This window comes from Malurus melanocephalus, unplaced genomic scaffold (assembly GCF_030028575.1).
Source record: "Malurus melanocephalus ecotype Western Australia unplaced genomic scaffold, MMel_1.1 scaffold_340, whole genome shotgun sequence".
Classification (NCBI taxonomy): Eukaryota; Metazoa; Chordata; class Aves; order Passeriformes; family Maluridae; genus Malurus; species Malurus melanocephalus.
In genome coordinates this window covers 101,360-119,718 of record NW_026623572.1, presented here as the reverse complement: position 1 = coordinate 119,718, position 18,359 = coordinate 101,360, and the positions used below count along the sequence as shown (strand labels likewise).

General features: G+C 42.4%; 1 protein-coding gene across 2 annotated transcripts; it reads right to left on the bottom strand.

The window, feature by feature from the left end:
• Positions 1-23: 23 nt before the first annotated feature.
• On the bottom strand, positions 24-15,232 carry MAPKAPK5 (MAPK activated protein kinase 5). Of its 2 annotated transcripts, none has more exons than XM_057378049.1 (13): positions 15,153-15,232; positions 14,163-14,238; positions 13,196-13,293; positions 12,121-12,229; positions 10,266-10,355; positions 9,605-9,700; positions 8,543-8,623; positions 6,985-7,172; positions 5,125-5,245; positions 4,416-4,546; positions 3,731-3,852; positions 3,350-3,454; positions 24-2,857 (listed from the first exon to the last, which is right to left on the bottom strand). In XM_057378049.1, exons 2-13 carry the CDS (start codon positions 14,229-14,231, stop codon positions 2,763-2,765), a joined length of 1,305 nt encoding a protein of 434 aa, XP_057234032.1. In that variant the 5' UTR covers positions 14,232-14,238; positions 15,153-15,232; the 3' UTR covers positions 24-2,762. The 2 variants fall into 2 exon arrangements, with proteins under 2 accessions (XP_057234032.1, XP_057234033.1); XM_057378050.1 differs by having other exon boundaries at positions 25-2,857; positions 3,737-3,852.
• Between the last annotated feature and the right edge of the window lie 3,127 nt (positions 15,233-18,359).

Sequence of the window (18,359 nt, the reverse complement as noted above, 5' to 3'; positions counted from 1 at the left end):
GATTTGGGAATCAAACAAAAACAACCAGGAACTTTTAAGTTTAGTAAAATCATTTATATACAGGATGGGTAATATTTACAATGTAATACTGATCCAAAAGGAACTAACAGGGAACAMTGAGAAGGAGAAATGAGAACATTTTAACACACAGGAGTTAAACATGGAGACAGATTCRGTTTTTCAAAAGAAAATCCAGAAGTAATGACAGCAAAACTTTTGATATGTCGCTATTTCCAATCAAAATCTCTTTCTCTAATCAAGTTCTCCTAATTTTTAATATATATAGAAAAGCTTCAAATAATCAAGTCACAGGAGAAGTCAGATATACAGAAAATTTTGAAAAAGGTCAAATGATTTCAGAGATTTTTCTTCACTTAAATAAAATTCTAAAAATAAAAAACCAAAACCCAACAACCTCCAGAGCTTTCCTACATCTTTTTAGTGTTCGTACAATCTTCTTTGATCCCACACATCCAGCTCAAGATATTTACAATATTCACAGTCTGCTATAAAGGATCAGTAGATTTATTACCAAGTCAAACCTCAGAGAATCAAGACAAAGTGTCTTGCACTTGCTTCAACTGAAAAATAAACTAAACACAGGAAGGAGAAAGTCAAATGCTACTTTAAAATAGGGAAATGAATCCATTAAAGTTATTRAACTTTGAAATGTAAAACAGAACTTTTCAAAGAATAAAAAAAAWCAGCTTTCTCATAGAAACAAAACCATTTGACCTTGAGTCTTTAAATTTCTTAACCTGTCCCTCCTCCCTCTGCTTCAGATCAGACCCTTATTTATCACAGACAAGATCCATCTGCCTGCCAACAAGTCCTGACTCCCAAAAAACTGCCTGAAGATTTTCCTCCTGGGAGGGCAGAGTCACAAAGTGSTTTTGGAGGGGATTTTTTGCTTTGCTGTTCAAAGAAAGGTGATTTCCTTGTTTCCATCTCTATTTGCCACACTTGAAAGTTTCAATTTCCAGAAAAAAAGACAAATTTCAAGTTCAAAATGAAACAATTTCAAGACATGACCTAGAATTAGAGCAAGGACAGAAATGCACGGAACAGGGCTTGGTGGTACAGCTAAGAAATGACAAAAACTCCCAATTTTTTCTAATTCTCTTCAGTTTTCATCAACAGGTCAGTGCACAAATATTCCAGATAGTGTCAGAGGTGCAATTCCAACTCACACAAACACTCCCTGGTCCCATCAGATGATGGATAAGCAGGCACTGTTCTTACCCTGCAATAAACCAGACATTGGAAAACTGTCCACAGGATTAAAGAAGGCTGACAGAGAACAGGAAACAAAGCATCTCCTTCATGTAGAAAAAACAAGTCATTGTTTAGAAAACTGTATAGAAAGAGTCAGACACTGCTTTGCCATCCAGCWAAAGCTGCAAGGAAGTTTTGGTATAGAAAAGAGACAAAAAAAGAACAAGGCTGGACTTCSGTAAGAGAGAATTGGGAGATTCATGGCTCAGGTTTGTCGATGTAAACCCAAAAATGGATGAGCTATGAAAGACAACAACGTTCAGGAGTGGTCACTGATGGCCCTGGGTTGGCACTTCAGTCTGCAGACCAAACTCACCCCATGTCTGCACGGGTTTGGTACCAAAATAGCTCTATAAAAAGCCTCCGCCCGGTCTCGAAAGAAAGAGAAGCAGAAAAGGTAGAAAACTAGAACTATGTACAGATTCTTCCTATTGGTTTGCTTTGTCAGGATTTAAAAAAAAAGCAGCTTTTGGAGCCAATGTTCCAGACTAGAGTAAGAACCTGCCCTGGGGGAGGCAGCCAAGGATGGCAAGGAGCAGCCCTGCAGTTTTGGCTCCCCCAAGAAGGAGCTCGAAGGCATCAGAGACGGGAATTTGGGCTCCGGAGGGGACACRGAGATGGATCCCAGGGGTTCCCCAGAGCACTGGGAACCAGCCTGGGAGCAGCTCTKCCAAACAAGAGAACAAGCCTGAACCAAGCCTTGGATTTTCTAAGAAGGAAAGAATGGGAATACAGGAGTGGATCCCACAMAAACAAACCCCAGGCTGGTCTCGGTTTGTAGAAGATCCCACCGTGGAAATTAAAATAACTTGTGCATAAGAATTAGAACATTCTTTTGTTCTGCTGTTGGATAACATGGGAAAAAAATAGTTTTATGCTGAGTGGTTGATTCAGCCTTAAAAAAAGCTCTGAGGGAGATGAGGAGGACAACAAAGAAAGAGAGTCACTGCTCAGAACAGAAAATTCCAGCAAGCACATGGCCTCAGGTGCCTGGGCAAGGCACCAAGCCAAACTGAAGGTTATTTAATTGATTTTTCTCTACCTAAAGACCTGGAATTTTGGTGCCAAGGGGAGCTGTGAATCTGTGYTTCACAGCACTTGCTTCACGTACTCACTGAGCAGGGGCTTGTGAAACTGTGGCTCTCCTTCGCATACAGTCACTGCAGGGGCTGGATGTGGCAGGTGAAAGGCAGCTTCTGCAACTGGTTATTAAGAAAAAAAATGATTTTTAACAATAAAATCCACCCCATTTGGGGGGCTCATGATTAACAGTACATAAGTGATCATATATACCTCGAGGAACTGAGTTTTAAAAAAATATTACAGTACCAATGATTTTTTTTTCTTGTATCTACAACTATACAGCATTTTCAAGCAGTATGGAAATTTAATGAAATAATTATGATTTATTAATTTACATAAAAATACTTTTTACAGTTAAAGAATAAATCTTAAATGGTAAAAAAAATAAGATTAAGAAGCTCCAGCTATTGAGAGTCGTGGGAGTTTGTCTGCTCTTCAATCACTTGTTTGACGATTTCTGCCAGTTTTAATCGATCCACTTTGTCTGTGAATCCTCTGCCTGGAAGGGAATAAAACAGGGAATCAGCTGGAGGTGGGCACAAGGAGAAAAGCAATCCTGGCTGGAATTAAACAATGCTTCACACAGACTTGGACACTTTTCACTGTCCCAGGTTGCTCCAAGTCCTATCCAGCCTGGCCTTGGACACTTCCAGGGACCCAGGGGCAGCCACAGCTCCCTGCCCCTCACAGGGAAGGATTTCTTCCCAATATCCCATCCATCCCTGCCCTCTGGCAGTTTAAAATTCCCCCTTTTCTATTTGTGCTGTTACATTCCCACACAATTTGGTGCCTCTGAAAATTCAACCCTAATCCTGAAATAAAAATTTCCAAGCAGAAATTCCACCCTCATTTTGGGAACACCCGTTCTGGCAAAAAAGCTGGAACAGTGGCAAAACCTGAATCAGCCCAAATTCAATCCATTTAGGGTTATTAGAGCAATAGGTCACATTCCCCATTTCCACATTCCCTGTGGGAGAGCAGCAATTCTCACCATTCCAGCTGAAGCTCTGCAGGGTGTCTCGCAGCAACTTGCACTCCCTGTTGTATTTCCAGGCCTCCTGCATCACTTCATTCAGCTTCTCATCTTCGTTCTCTCCTGTTTGGGACAGCAAAGGGACACAGGAGGGTTGGCCTCGTGCCTCAGCARACAGGGCAGTTATTCCTGCTCACCCCACACAAACCAGGAAATGGGCTTTAAACCAAATATTCCTGCTTTAAACTCCTTTTAACATCTCTGCACACCACTAAAATTCCACAAAAACCCAAAACCCAGCAATTTTGTTTTTCCTTCCTCACACTGACACAGACCGACCCAAAATTTAGGACTTTAGCTTTGCACATTTAGGAATAAAACGTTCTTAAAAGTGGCAACCTTTACCAGCCTGTGGTAGAATGCACTGAGCAATCACATCTCTCAGCTTCTCCAGAGCCACGTTGGAATCGTTGCTTCCATTCTCGGGGTCATGGATGTAAACACCATCCTTTGGCTTGGTGCTGCAGAAAAACAAGAGGGAAATAATTAGAATTTGGTCACAGCTCAAGCTCGTTACTGATTGTGTAACTGCTCCAGTATAAMACAGCTCCTTCCCTCTCTGGGAAACTGGGAGACAGGTTCAGCRTTAATTATAATTATTGTCCTATATTATGAGACCATTTTAAGCATGAAGAAAAAGAAATATTCCTTTAAATTTGTTCAAATAAGGGTAATCCTAAAATGCATGAGCCGGTTTTTCAGATTAACTCGAACACAAAGAGAAAGAGATTATCTGACTTTTTCAGTAAATATCAGGATGAGAAGAAAGATCTTGGAATTTTTTTTTTCCCTATTTTGCCTTTTCTTACATGTGACCCACCATCCCATCCAATACAAAAGACTACCCATCCTCCTTCCCCCCTCACTGGCACTTTGGCAGACAAACCACATTGTGCCAGCATTCCTTGCCTGAACAACACCAAGAGTGATTTAAACCATCAACACTGAGCCTGTGCCATTCCCAAAGCCATTTTCCAGCCATCCCAACTCCACATTGTCCTCTCAAACCCAGCTCTGGAGTTACCCCAGCAGTTTCCGCTTGCGCAGGATCGGGTTGTTCACAGAGTGAAGGGGTTTCAGGCTCACTTTGAGGTCTTGGATTCTCATGTTTGCAAGTTGTTCTGCGTGAGCCTGTTGTATCCCTGCCACCATGGCCTGCAAAGACAAAATGGTGGAAAAATTCATGGAAAAATTCATGCCATGGGTGAGAAAAAGAGGCACCAAAATCCGATTTGTTTTGAAGATGCGTAAGAAAAATCAGGTTTGCGTGAAGCAAGGCATAATTAAAAACATGGACAAAATATCCCAGGAGGAAACTGGATAATCAACAAAGGATCATCTCCTTCTCATGTTCACAAGATTGAGTGAACTCCTATTTGAGCAGAAATGAAAGGAAACAAGGAGTATTTGTTTAATTAGTGAGGTCGTTGCTGTCGTGGGGATAAAACACAGCAAAAAAAGGAAAGATCTATGGAAGATGCCTCAGGCTCTGCTCTCTACCATCAGCAYGTGGCTGCTCATTACCACCAATCTGGGAGCATCTCCTCCAAGCCCAAATTTCACATTTTATTTCCATTTTCAYTTCTGTTTCCATTTTCTCCCTAAGATCTCAGGCTCTCCTAAACCAGAAGAGAAGCTCCTTATCTGCACAACCCCACATCAAAAAAAAAGCCCTCCACCCATCCCAGAGCTCTCCTGTGCAACATTCCTGACAAAATAATTGCTGTTCAGACCTTGTCCATCATCAGCTGGGCAGAGGGCAGGATGTTATCCAGAGCCTCCGTGGAATTGAGCCAGGGATGGTCCAACACCCCCTCAATAGTCAGCCGTTCCTCAGGTTTGACCTTCAGCAGCCTGGGGAGGAAAGAATAAATCCCTAAGTAGGGGGTTGATGATTTACACAAAATTTAAGCATTTTAGAGGTCAAAAAAGAAGCTCCTCCAAGAGCTCAAACTGTCCCAAATCTGTCCCAGCTCCCTGACTGTGATTTTATGTTCTAGCTCCTCAAAATAAAAAAAGAACCTTAATTCTGAGATTGCTGAAAACCCCATGAAATTGATTTTTTCTAGCATGAAACCCTGGAAAGAGGATTTTCAGATAAACTTGTGTTCTCATTATGAGCATAACTTAAAAAAAAAAAAAAAGCAGAATTTCCCACAGGGTGCTGACAAGTTATCCAAAARTCTGAATGAGAACAGGAATGACTCCATGAGCTTGTCACACTTCCTCAGACAACTCCAAATCAGCTTCTTGGCTGCAGAGCACAATTGTTTAATGTACCAAAAAAGTGGAAAAAACTCGTACAAAATGTCAGCAGCACCACAGGGGAGCTCTGAAATCCCACTCAGGATGCCAACCAGGTTAAGTTCACTTTTGGCATTCCTTTTCTGTGGCATTTTCCAAATCCTAACCCATTATCAAACCTTCAGGTCAGAAATGAGCTCAACACTTAAGAGGCAGCAGCTGCCTGAATGCCAAATATGACCTCCAGCAGCCAAATTCCATAGGAAGAGCTGCCTMAATCCACAGAATGTAAATTTAGCTGGAATTATATTAAATCTGAATTTATTAAACACAACTTCAGACTCCCTGGTTGGAAAAGAAGCAGGAAAGGGAGTGCTGATAACATTAGAGGGAGAATTAAATGAACTGGATCCGTGTGATAACGTCCTGAGAGCTGAGTTTCATGGAAATTTTAMAAGACAATGAAACCTTTTGCCTGTGGAGTTACTGTGTGAGAATAAAGAGCTGACCTTGGTATAAAGRAAAGTTAATTTGGTGAAAGGTTGGGGGTTCTCTTGCACTGCTCTAAAAATGTCCCAGCACCTTCTCCAAACAATGGGAAATCCTTGGAGAATTTACAGTACATCTGAGGAGCCAGTGACACTTTTAAATTACTTCCCCAACTGATCTTTTTTTTCCTGTTTATGTTGCTTTTATCCCTTCAGTTCCTCTGGTGATGCAAAGGCAGTAAGTCCCTGTCACTCTTTCAAAAATAAGTGAGGTCAAGCCCTAATCAGTGCCACGTTCTTGCTCCCAAACAGACCAAGTCTTTGAAACACTCCCGGCTGAGGGATGTGCCCTGCATGGAAAACAGTCTCCATTAGCATTGGGAATAAAAAATCCATGCAAAACCTTATCTCAGAGTCTGACACAGATCTTAACTCCCTCTCCATCCTCTTGCCTGACTCTTTTTAGGCTCTGTGTGATGTGCACAGGGTTTTTAAGGGACAGATTTACCACATCCCATTAAAGCCACTTGATTTTCAYGGGAATTTTAATGTTATCCCAGGAAATCTGTGCGAGTTGTGCTATCCTGAAACCCTTCCCACTCCCTTTAAAGACTAAACACACAATCCACCCCAACAAAAGAGACATCAAAATTAAAACACTTGKGCAGGGAAATAAAAATATTTGCCAGGCTTGGTTTATGCAGAATGAGACAGAGAATTTGTCAGGTGGATGAGCTGCAGACTGGAAAAACAACCCTTGGGATAAGGCACTTCCAGGTGTTTTTCCAATTCTTAAACATTGAAACATTCCCATTCCTTCACACAAACACAGCAATACAGGAGTTTCCTCCACAGACTCACTTTCTCACAATGTCTTTTGCCATTTCTGAGATTTGGCTCCACTCTTCCTCTGGGAATTCAAAGCTTCCCGTCATGATCTTTTTCCTCATGTCCTTGGGAATCGTCCGGCTGTGGTGCTTGGAGTAAAAAGGGGGRTATCCACACAGCATCACGTAGATAATGACCCCCAGGGACCACAGGTCACAGCTCTGGAAGCAAGAAAAGGGTCACTTTGAGGAGTGGGGGAAAGATGATGAAAGTTCTGTGTGATTCTTTAAGGAAAAAGAGCTCAGCCTCTCCTCAAGATCCTCCTTCATGGAGAAATCTGCCTGCTGTGAACAACTCTGTGCTCAAAGCACAATTTCCAYGTGCTTGGGAATTGTCTGGGAACAGCCAGGGCTGGCAGAGGTGTGAGATGTTTGGTACCTGAATCCTACTCCCCCAATCCCATAAATGAATCCAGTTGTTTACAACGGGAGACTGAAAACAGCAGCAGAATCCAACAAAGGAGCCAGCAGGGATATTAAACCAGAGCAGAGTGTGATGAAAGCCAGGGAAATGGAGGAGCCAGCAGCAGGATTGGATTGCCATGGAAGGAYAGAGGACCTGGAAGCCTGTCAGGGTCTATTTTGGGGAACCAGACACTGCTTTTGCAGAGTCACACTCTGGGACAAGGCCCTTCCCTCAGCAGCCTTTTCACTCAGTGCCCTGCACAGCTCAGAGGGACAGATCCATTCTACACATGAAACGTGAAAAGAAAATCACTCCCACCTTGTAAATCCCAAATCAAGGGACAAGAGAGAGCAGAAAAACTGCGTTGAAAAATTACTGGGACCTTCTGAAGAGTTCTCAGATAGAAGTGTCTGCTACAATAATAAACCAGGACAGAGAAGAGGCAGTCAAAGCCCTGAGACAGGCAGATTTGGGGTGCAGACTAATTAATATTTGCTCTAACTCTCTGTAAAAGGCTACTAAATGCTAACATTGCTTATCAAATACCTGCTCAGGCACATGGTGAATTAAACAACCATTCCTGGACCTGGAATCAGGGCAGATCCTTAAACTGGGATCACAAACCAACTCACTGGAATTAAAATAAACACACCCAAGAACACTGAGGGATTCAAGCCCAGCTCAAGCCAGCAGGAGACAGTGATGACAATTCAGATGAAAATGTTTTGGAATGCCCAAAAAGCAATATGACCTTCCAGGATATTTCCTGCCGTGATTTTGCCAAGATTCCAGCAGCTACACAATAAATTCTTGGTTGTTTTCCAGAAGATCCAGGTACAGAGCAGCTTCCAGCCCAGCTGCCTGAACAAGGAAATCTCTGCACATCCAGAAACTCTGACAGCAGGAAAAGAGATTCCCTTTGAATAGAGATGAAAGAATTTCCCTCGTGGCCTCACTCCAACAGCCTCATTCTACTCTCTTCAAAATATTTTGTGCTCCTTAAGAGCATTCATGTATTTTTCCTTTAATTAGAGGAATTAATTAGGTTTGGACTAAGTGAGCATTTTATTATTTACTCTGTCAGTGGGGTAGGGAAGACTTTTAAGGATGTTGTTTCTCAGCTCACCTTGTTGTAAGTGTAAGGGGTTGGAGAGGTGGGGATAATACCAGACTTTTCTTTCTGATGTCTTCTTTGTGCCTCCAATACCTGGTGAGAGGGATAAAAGAAAAACAAAAATCCATCTCATGAACAGGCACCACAACCAGCAAAGCCTATGGAAATGATTTGTGATGGTTTTGCATTGAGGAAAGTTATTGTGGGTACTGAAGAYTACCAAATTCCTGTTTTTCTGCCTCAGAAGGACTGGAGCTTTCTACATGGGGAAAATACTGAATTTTTTTGCTGCTTTGACTGAAATCTCCAGTTCTGCCTAAATTAAAGCAACTGCTCACCACCTCCAACCCTCCATGCTTGGAACAGAACCTAAAGTGTGTTTGGAGGGTAACCCAAGCTCCAGAAATGTCCTTTTTTGCCTCTCCCAAGAATAAATCTCATCAAATCTGCCCCTTGCTGGTCCAGTCTGTGGGTTTGGGCTGCAGGGAGCCCCAGCAGGCTCCARCTGAGGAGGCATTTTCAGGGCAGGCTCTGATCTCTGAACTGCCCTTCCCAGTGATTAAAGGCTGCCCAGMACTGCAATTAAATCTCCATCTGCAGCTGCTTTTCATTTTCTCCAGGACTCCAAGACAAAGGACAGAAGAGAGGGGTGAAAGCAGCACCACAAAGAGCAGCCTGTGTGTAATTATAGATTGTGYTTAATGACACGGGGCCAGGCCAAGGTGCCCAGGTACCAACCCTCTGCCACTGCCCTTTGTGAGCAGTCACCTTTCCAGAACCTTTTTGTTCCTTTCTAATGGAATCCTGAATGAGCCTGAGCTGGAAGAAGAATGGCAAAGCAGGGATTTCTCCAAAGCAGCTGCTTTAATGCTGTTAAATCAAATTATCATCATCAGTGCTAAGCAGAATCTGGGAAATTTGCCTTACCACCAGATCCCCTGGTGGCTGCTATCCAATTCCTAAAGATTCCTGAACCCAGAACCTTTCCCAAAATACCAAAAGCAACCAAAATTATGTGATCCTGGAGGCTGAAACAATAAATAACCCCCCTTTAGGGCTGGAATTGGTTGTTACCTGAGGTGCTACGTAATAGGGAGTGAACTGGGGTGTCATCAAGTCACCTTGGTCTACTTTGGCAAACCCAAAGTCACACAATTTAACAGGTGCATCCTGAAACAAGGAGAAGAGGCTTCATTACACAAATCTCATTAAATCAGCTCTTCTAACACATAATTCTCCCCYTGTCCTCATCTCACCTTCGCCACACGTTGTATTTACACCCTCACACTCCACCAGGCAGCTGAAAGGTCTCAAACTGACCTTTCAAACCAAAGGTTTTGCTTTTCTGGTTGCTCTGGGCCTGGAGCAGCCCTTTCAGAGACTGAGAAAGCAGTGAGCCCCTTGCAGAGGGGGGTCACTGCACATCCAGGCTGACAAAGAGTTGTTTGGATCTATCAAATCCCCTCTAGGTAGTGTCAGAACACCCTGATGAGGGGACAGAGCAGATCTGTTCCTCAGCAAGGCCGGATCTACATTCAGCTGGATAATCTGACTCCAATTTAACAGCAGCAGCAGGGACTCGCTGCTCTCCAAGGAGATCAGGGGATGGAAAAGCACCAAGTCCATCCARGTGATTAAATTTTGTCACCAAAACATTTTAGCGCTATTCTGAGCGTCACCCTTGAGCCATTTTACAGAATTCAGCAGCAAAAGGAATTCCAAACGTTCATCTTACCAGAGAGTTATCCTTGAAGAGGAGATTCTCAGGCTTGAGGTCTCTGTGTGCAATGTTTAGTGAGTGGCAATGCTGCAAAGCCAAAGCTATCTGGAAAAGGGCACAATAAATCAGCTACAATAAATCACTGACCTCCTCCTGCAGCCTGGACATTTAATTCAGCTTTACAAAGGACATTTCCAACACAGATCAGACCCCAAAACATTTTCACTCCACTTGGGTGGAGCTCTGAGTTAGGAYGAGCCTGACCCTGCTGAGCAATGGTGCAGTGAAGTGACAATTGGGACATGAATCCCTCCAAGAGGGTTCAGTTTGCACTCAAAGCAAACAGAAAACTAAAGCCAGGTTGGTTTGGGCTTCCCAACCACCTCAGTTTGAGAATTCAAGGATTAAGAGCCTCCCAAAGTGAAGGAGGTGGTGCCAGTGCCCCTTYYCTGCTGTGCCAGGGCTCCAGGGCACTGTCCCTGCCCAGCAATTCCACCCTGCTCAACAACTCAGCACTGAGTTCTCACTTCAGTATTCCAGGGAATAATTGTTCCTGCCTGAAGATCTTACACTCAGGCAGTTTTATTCTTTAATTTTTGCATTTTACTCATCTATTGCACTTTATCCTGTGGATATCCCACAGAAATTATTTCCTTGATTCTTTCAAGGATACTTTAGGAATTTGCAATCCAGGTAGGAAAGCTGCAGGAAGAGCACATTTCCAAGTGCAATTAATTTAAAAATAAAGCCAAGTATAAATATTTAAACAGCCTTCCTGGGACAGAAGTGAGGCACAGCCTCACAACCCTTATTTGGAAACATCCCTGCTGGATTCTGTAGGATCCTACCCAAGTTTAGAGTCCTTAAAAAACTCCAAATTACTGTCACAAGAGAACTTCACTGCTCATTTAGCTCAGCAATAAATACAAACACATTCCCAGAGAAAATGAAGCAATTGCTGTGACAAGTTTTAACCCTTCCTGGGTACAAGACAAYGCTGAAGAACCGCTGGATAAAAGAATTTTAGAGAGACTTTCACATTTCAAACTTCATTTCTATAAACATTAAAGCAAGGAGTTACTTGAATAACCCAAATGTACACACATAATTCAAATCAAATCATGATTTCTGRTAAAATTTTACCAGATTTTCCCACCATGTCAGAATCAAACAGCTCAAAGGATGCAAAACAAACTGTTAAAAATAATTCTGTACTTCCACCTCATTTCAAACAGTACCAGCACAATTCATTTCATCAGAAATAAGGCAAAGCATGAAAGAAACATGAATTTTTTTGCCCCAGGTTCAAATATTCTCTCTCCAGCTGAGAACTGGGGATCCCAGAACTGAATTCCAGAATGATCCAAACCCCCCTGCAGAAAGCACCATGGATTATAAAATAAAACACTCAGGAGTGAGCTGGGAGAGAAACCGTGAAGGAAAAACAGCATTGGAACAAACAGACACAAAATCAGAACAAAGGCATTTTCCTTGTTATCTTCCAGAAATTCCACAAGCCCAAAAWCCAGCCTGAGGACAAAAATGCCAAGGGAGATTCCAGAGCTCAGGAGTCCTGCTGGAGGCAAAGCTTTTAAGACAACAGGAATGACAAAATTCTCTTGGAAATTCTCTATCCCAGGTGAGGAAAAGCATTGTTAAACACAGCAGACCCAGAGAACAAGCCCACACCTTCAATCCTTTATTCCTARTAAAGCTTTGGCATTGTCACTTATAACAAAGCAGGCAATGATCATCGGATCACAACTGAGGATTGTTGTTCTTTAATCCTTTTTCCCCACCCTCCCAGCCCCAGGAATTGTCCCTACTTTAGCCAGAGCTGATGGATTTGCTGGGACAGGGGGTGACTTGCCTGCTTTGTTACTTGGCTCGCTTGCTTCTCAGTAAAGTGYCGGTGCTGGCTGATTCTGTGGAAGAGCTCTCCCCCTTCCATCATCTCCATTACAATTAGGAGCCGAGCCCTGTTCAAAAGCATTTCATGTTGTTACGTTAAAAAATCATCAAAAAAGAACAGAATTGCTAAGCTAAGAATGCATATTTCACACAAACTGCTTTCTCTAGGCTGCTTGGGGGATATTTTGGTGCTGTTGTTTTGCCTTCAAGTGTAAAATTTGCAGGATTTTCTGGCTCCCAGCACTTCCTGATTCAGTGATTGGCAACCAGGGATGCTTTTCCTGATGGGCTCCCATTTCCCATTTGACCTTTTTTGGGATAAACTCTGCAGGTTCCACCCAGGATGGACCTGGACCAGTGAAGGGATAACTCTGCCCTCAAAGATAACGCAGCACGTGGATGCTTTGGAGTYTGCATCCCCTTAACTTTAATTTATAGTTTTATTGCCATAATTGTGAAGGATAACAAATAGGAAGGTGGAGCTCAGGACTGTCAGATCCTCAAGGAATTAACTCCCAGTTCCCACCACACAGCAAAATCAGCTACACCCGAGCCTCAGCTCTTTCATTCTCCCAGCTCTGATGATTTTTCTCCACTAAAATCCCATCAGAATTTAACATTTTTATCCTAACTGATAATACTGCATGAAAAGTCACTCTGCTCCATGTTTTCCTGTGTTCATTTTAAGCAGGACAATGCATTCAGAGTTTTCAGGGCTGAATTTCCTATGTTTAGAAACAATTCTTTCACACAATGCAGACTGAATCAATGGAAAACCTAAAAAAATGGAGATGCATTCAAAACAGGGAGTGAAGGAGGCAAAATAATTTAAATACACAAAAGTCAGGGGAAAAAAAAAGCAAGAGCTGCTTAGTCTGCAGGATAATTATTATACCTGGGACCCCCTTTAAATAATAATAATAATAATAATTTTGTGATTAAAACCAAAACAAAAACAAAAAGCAAACTCCACTATACCTTGGGCTAAACATGGAAAGCAAGCGGTGGGAATGAATCACCCTATGTAATCTTACCTGGGGCTGGATTCATGTGGGAACTGCACACTGTTAGCATAAACTTCAATTATTTGAACAATATTGGGATGTGTTGCACACATCATGTGCAGACGTACCTTGAAGAGAAGGGAAAAGCTGTTACTGCACACAGGGATGGGCACCTGAGCCCTGCACTGCTCAGATTGGGATGAAAACATCCCAGAGTGGCACCCAAATTTGGTACAGACCATGGGATCACACACAGAGCTCCAGGAAAAACCTGCTCTTTGAGTTTTTTAAATAAATTTAAAGATAGAACCAGCTTTCAAGTAAAAATGTAGATATAAATGGAACTGAAATTAATGAGTAAACCCCAAAATTCCATCATCTGGCTTTTTTCATGGCTCAGTGCTCCAGCACTSACAACACCTGGAACATCACCTCCTGTCCCAACATTCCAGAAYGGGGCACTTCAGCAATTTTCCCCAGTTCAAAGCTCCCTGAGCTGCTCAATCAAGCCAAGGCACAGTGCTTTTTATCCACAGATTATTTTTATGGGAATTTGGAAYGAGAATTTGCTCAGCAACAAGAAATGGAAGTTGCCTAAACCTTCAGGACAATTAAACTTTCTTTAAATTCCTGACAGTTTGGAGGAGCCCCCACCATTCCAGACTGACAGTTTGGCACCTCAGCAACTCCCAAACATTATCAGGAGCTGCTTCAGCTCCTGGAACCCAAATAAATCCACTTCCAGAGCAATTTGGAGGAATTCTTGGAACAGTGACATCCAACACTGAGATGTATGGAAACAAAATTCCCTCTCAAACTGATTTTGTCACATTACATGGGATGCAGAGAGAAGAACAGCTTCAAAATGTTGCTCAATTAAATATAAATAAATCTCTGGAATTTACACAACCAGCAAATGGGGGTTTGGCAGTGGGGTTTTATATTTAAAATATCCCAACAACTGAAGATTTTTTGGAGAGAAAAGCAGGAACTGTACCTCATTTCGAGCTTTTGGACGATCGAGRAGGATTTTCAGTGCAAAGCGTTCTTGGGAGGATTTTTTCATGCAGACTCTGGTATTACAGCAACAAAATCATTCAGTCAGTGAGGATTTWAAAAACAGACAGCTGAAGCAATTGATTTTTAGCTCTGAGTTTGCTCTCCACGTGGGAACTCATGGGAATGTCCCCAATCTGGGAGCATCCAGATCCCCCTCAAAATTCATCCTCAAAGAGAGATTTTGGATGGAAATAACCCAAAGCACACCTGAACACCCCCAGTGGATATTGTAATAAATAAAGTGTTTGGAATAAACAAAGTGGTTTGRAATGGAAATCTCCATTTGGGCTTAATTTTTTTTCATTTTTTMCCCCCATTTAATATCAAAAACTGAGGAAAGGGAGGAAAAAGCTGCCAAAAAAAATCAAAACCAAAATGGGGGTTTTAATGAAGACACAGCAGCACAAAAAGGATGAGGAGAAACCAACAGGCTGGACAGGAAGATAAGTGATGGGGAAGACAAAGGGAGCTCCCAGGAACAGCAGCACAGTTCTTTTCCAGCACAAACTCCCATTCCCTGAAGGGAGAGGAATTGCTGGAAAGGTGTTTTGCCTTCCAGAAGCATCCAGGGGTTGGAAATCCATGAGGAGCAGGGCTGGGATGCAAAGCCAGTGGAATTGGCTGCTTTGGGCTCATGAAGAGCTGGGAAAWGAGGAAAGAGGGATCCTGGAGCACCAGAATCCAAGGACAGGGGGGTCAGGAGGAATTTTTGGTGTCATTATTCCACAATAAATTCCTGCTCCTGCCTGGGAAAACACCACACAGGGAAGGGAGGAGAGCTTTTCCTTCCCACATTCCYCAAAAAAGACAAAAATCTCTCTTGCACATGGAACAGAGGCATTTACTGTTTAGAATTTTCAATATATCCCATCAGAAATCCTCACTGACTCCTCCACAGCTCAGGGACAATCCTGGAACATTCCCTTACCTAACGGGCCCACTGATCCCAGCTCCCAGCTTCTGAGTCCAGTTAATGTTGTATTCCTCTAAAATGGAGGTTTCCTGTTCAGGAAAGAGCAGAAAGGAGGAAAAAAAAACAGTCAATAAATACATAATAAATAAAATTACTACAGCCTTTAAAAAAAAAAAAAACCCTGCTCAGCAGATCTGGCTTGCAGGAAAGTGCCTGCTGGGGAGTTTGCTTCCCTGAGGAAAATTTAATATAAATAAATATAAATGCTYGTGTAATGATTTACCTGATTAAAATAGTTTCCACACAGCTGGGATTTTGAAACAGGATTATTGTGAGCAGTAAATGGGATTTTGTGTTTTTAATACCCAAAGTGTAACAAGGGCATCTCTCCCTGACTCAATTCCAGCTTCCTACCTGCAAATGATCAATCATAACAAAACAAGGAGCCCATTTCAGCATTTAATTTTTTTTTGTCACAAAATAAAAAATAGGGGTGGGTTTCAAACCTTTGGAACCATCACACTGTATGTAAATTAACCCCTGCATGATTAATTTTAGATTTTCCTGATAACAAACCAGGCTCCTTTTGTCCAAATCCATACAAACAAGGCTGGGTTTTGTTAAGCCACAGCTTGGGTGYTCTCAGGCTTAACCAAGTCCCAAGGCAGGCTGTAAATCCAGAGCTCAGGGCTTTGATTGATGCCCTGAGCTGGGCCTTTGTTCCTTTATTAAATTCCTGCCCGTGCTGGGGATAAATCACAGGAAAAGGAGCTGCTGCAAAAAGAAGCAGGGAAAATAATTCCCAAACACACTGGAAATTCATGGAAAATGCCATGAATTTGGCCTGGAGGGTTTATAAAAGGGTTTAAAAGGAAAAGGCAGAAAAGTCCAGAGGATCACACAGATCTGGGGTTTTCAGGAAGAGCTCAAAGAAACTTCTTATCAATCCAACTCAGATAAATTTCACTTGTGAGGAACCTATTAAGGAAAATCTGATTTAATTTTCCTGATATTCAACTGCAGAAAACTGAAAGCAGCAGGGGATGAAAACACAACTTTAGGAGGGCATTAATGAGCAGGGAAGGGGTTTATTATTTTAGAGAAAACGGCAACAATTTTATTCCCTGCACTTTCAAAATTTGGATTCCAACCTTCATCCCAAAAGCAGCTTTAAAATTCACAAGTTAAAATGTATAATTTTAATTCTGTCAAGAAACACAAATGACATCAAACCCAGGATTTGGGAGCTCTGATGCCCAGCAATGCCCAGCAACATTTTCACCTCCCAGCTCAGGAATGGCAGCTCCAGGAATTCACAACATTGGCAGCCAAAGTTTGGAYTCCACCACCTTGGGGGTCTTTCCCAAGCTTAAGAATTCCAGGATTTTAGTTCTAAATAGCTGGAAATGCTTAAAAAAGCATCAATATGTTTGAAAATATCAAAATTTTTTGACTGGAAAGCACAAAGRCTCCAAACTTACAGAATTCATCTGCTGGAAGGAGAGGAGAGGACTTCAAAAAAAAACCTGCATGGCTGCAATTCCTCCCAGGAAAGGAACCTCTGATCACTCCTTACTTTAATTTTCAGTGGGAAAAGGGGATCATGATATGAAATACATGGAATTAGAGAAGTTTCCCACCCACTTGGAGCTGGGATTTCTCCAGCAGCAAAATTCCTTCTCATCAAGAGTTTGGGAATTCTCCCAAAGGGCAGAGTCAACAGTCTGGGATGCTGGAAAAGCAGAATTCCCASAGCTCTCCCAGCTTGGATTGCACTGAGCTGCTTTCACACAGGGTCCCACACATCGGGAATGTTCTSATTTGTGGTTTTGAGAGKTTTTTTTTCCAACCTTAATGATTCCATGATTGCAGTGGATATTGATGGGAAAAGGTTTGAAATAAGGAGCTTTGGAAGGCAGAGAGTGACTTGGAGGAGTGCAGGGTGCTGCTGCTGTTTGGATAAATTCCATGGATCCAACAAGAGAAAACACCACATCCTGAGGAATTTCACCTCCTGCTGCTTCAACCTTCCCAAAACTCCCCAAAAATCACTGCCCTGAATCCCAGACCTTGAACCTGAGGTGAGACCAACCAAACCTGACCTAATCCAAGGATTTGAGAATCACAAAAATCAGCATAAAATATAAAATTATGGGAGAGATTTCAGGCTGTGCTCAGAATCCAGGGAGTTTTGGTTGAACTTCTCCAGACTGGGAGGAGCAGGAGCACAGAACTGTGCCCACAATTCCACAACTGCTTCAGCTTTTCAGCTTTAAACCCCAAGAGTTCTGATGGAAATGGAAATCCTGACCTTCACATGAAATACCACAGAAATAATTAAACCCTTTATATTTTTTTTTCCCCCAAAGCCTTCAGGCTGGTTCCTTCCCTTCACCGTGCCAAGAAAAACACAGGGAACAATTCTGACACTTGATCTCAGGGGTTAATTACAATCTTTTTAGATTTCCTTCCACTCTGGGGTTTTTTAGTGCAAAAGCCTCGTATTTTCAATATGGAAATGCTCAAGGACAGGTTGGACAAGGGTTAGGGGGAATGTGCCCCTGCTCAGGGTAAGGGGTGGAATGGGATGAAATTTAAGGCACTTCCAACCCAAATTTTSCTGGGATTAATAATTGCACAAGGTGAAAAACCTCCTGAGCAGCTTGAAAATAATGGTTTAAATCACTTTACCCCAAAAAGGAATYCTCCAGCCCCCACAGGAAACCCACAGAAGGATCCTGAGCTCACAGCCCAAAACCCTGGACCTGTTCAGCTCCAAACACACAAATCCCACACTCCAGAGCTGTTTTTTCCACAGCAGCACCTGAACAGGAGCTCTGGGAAAGCTGCCTGACATCCCAAGATTCGGAAAAAAGRAAAATTTGTCCAGTTTAAAGGAATGAGAAAGAGATTAGGAAACCCTGTCCTGAAACAGGGTTATGATTGCTGGAAAATGTGGAATGTGGAAAAATTCTCTTTAAGAACAGCTGTTCTTTGGTTTCATCTTTGTAGCCTCATCAATAAGATTTAATTTATGAAACACAGCAGATGACAGGCTCTGAGTGATGTTCAGGTATTAGAAAAACAAATTGGTTGTGGGTGTAAGGGCATTGATAAGGTTTAGGGCTTGATGTGTTTCAGTGATCTTAGATCTGGGGAAGGTTAAAGCTTGGGAAGGATTTGGACACAAGGAATGAGGAATTTATGGGCCACAAGGACATT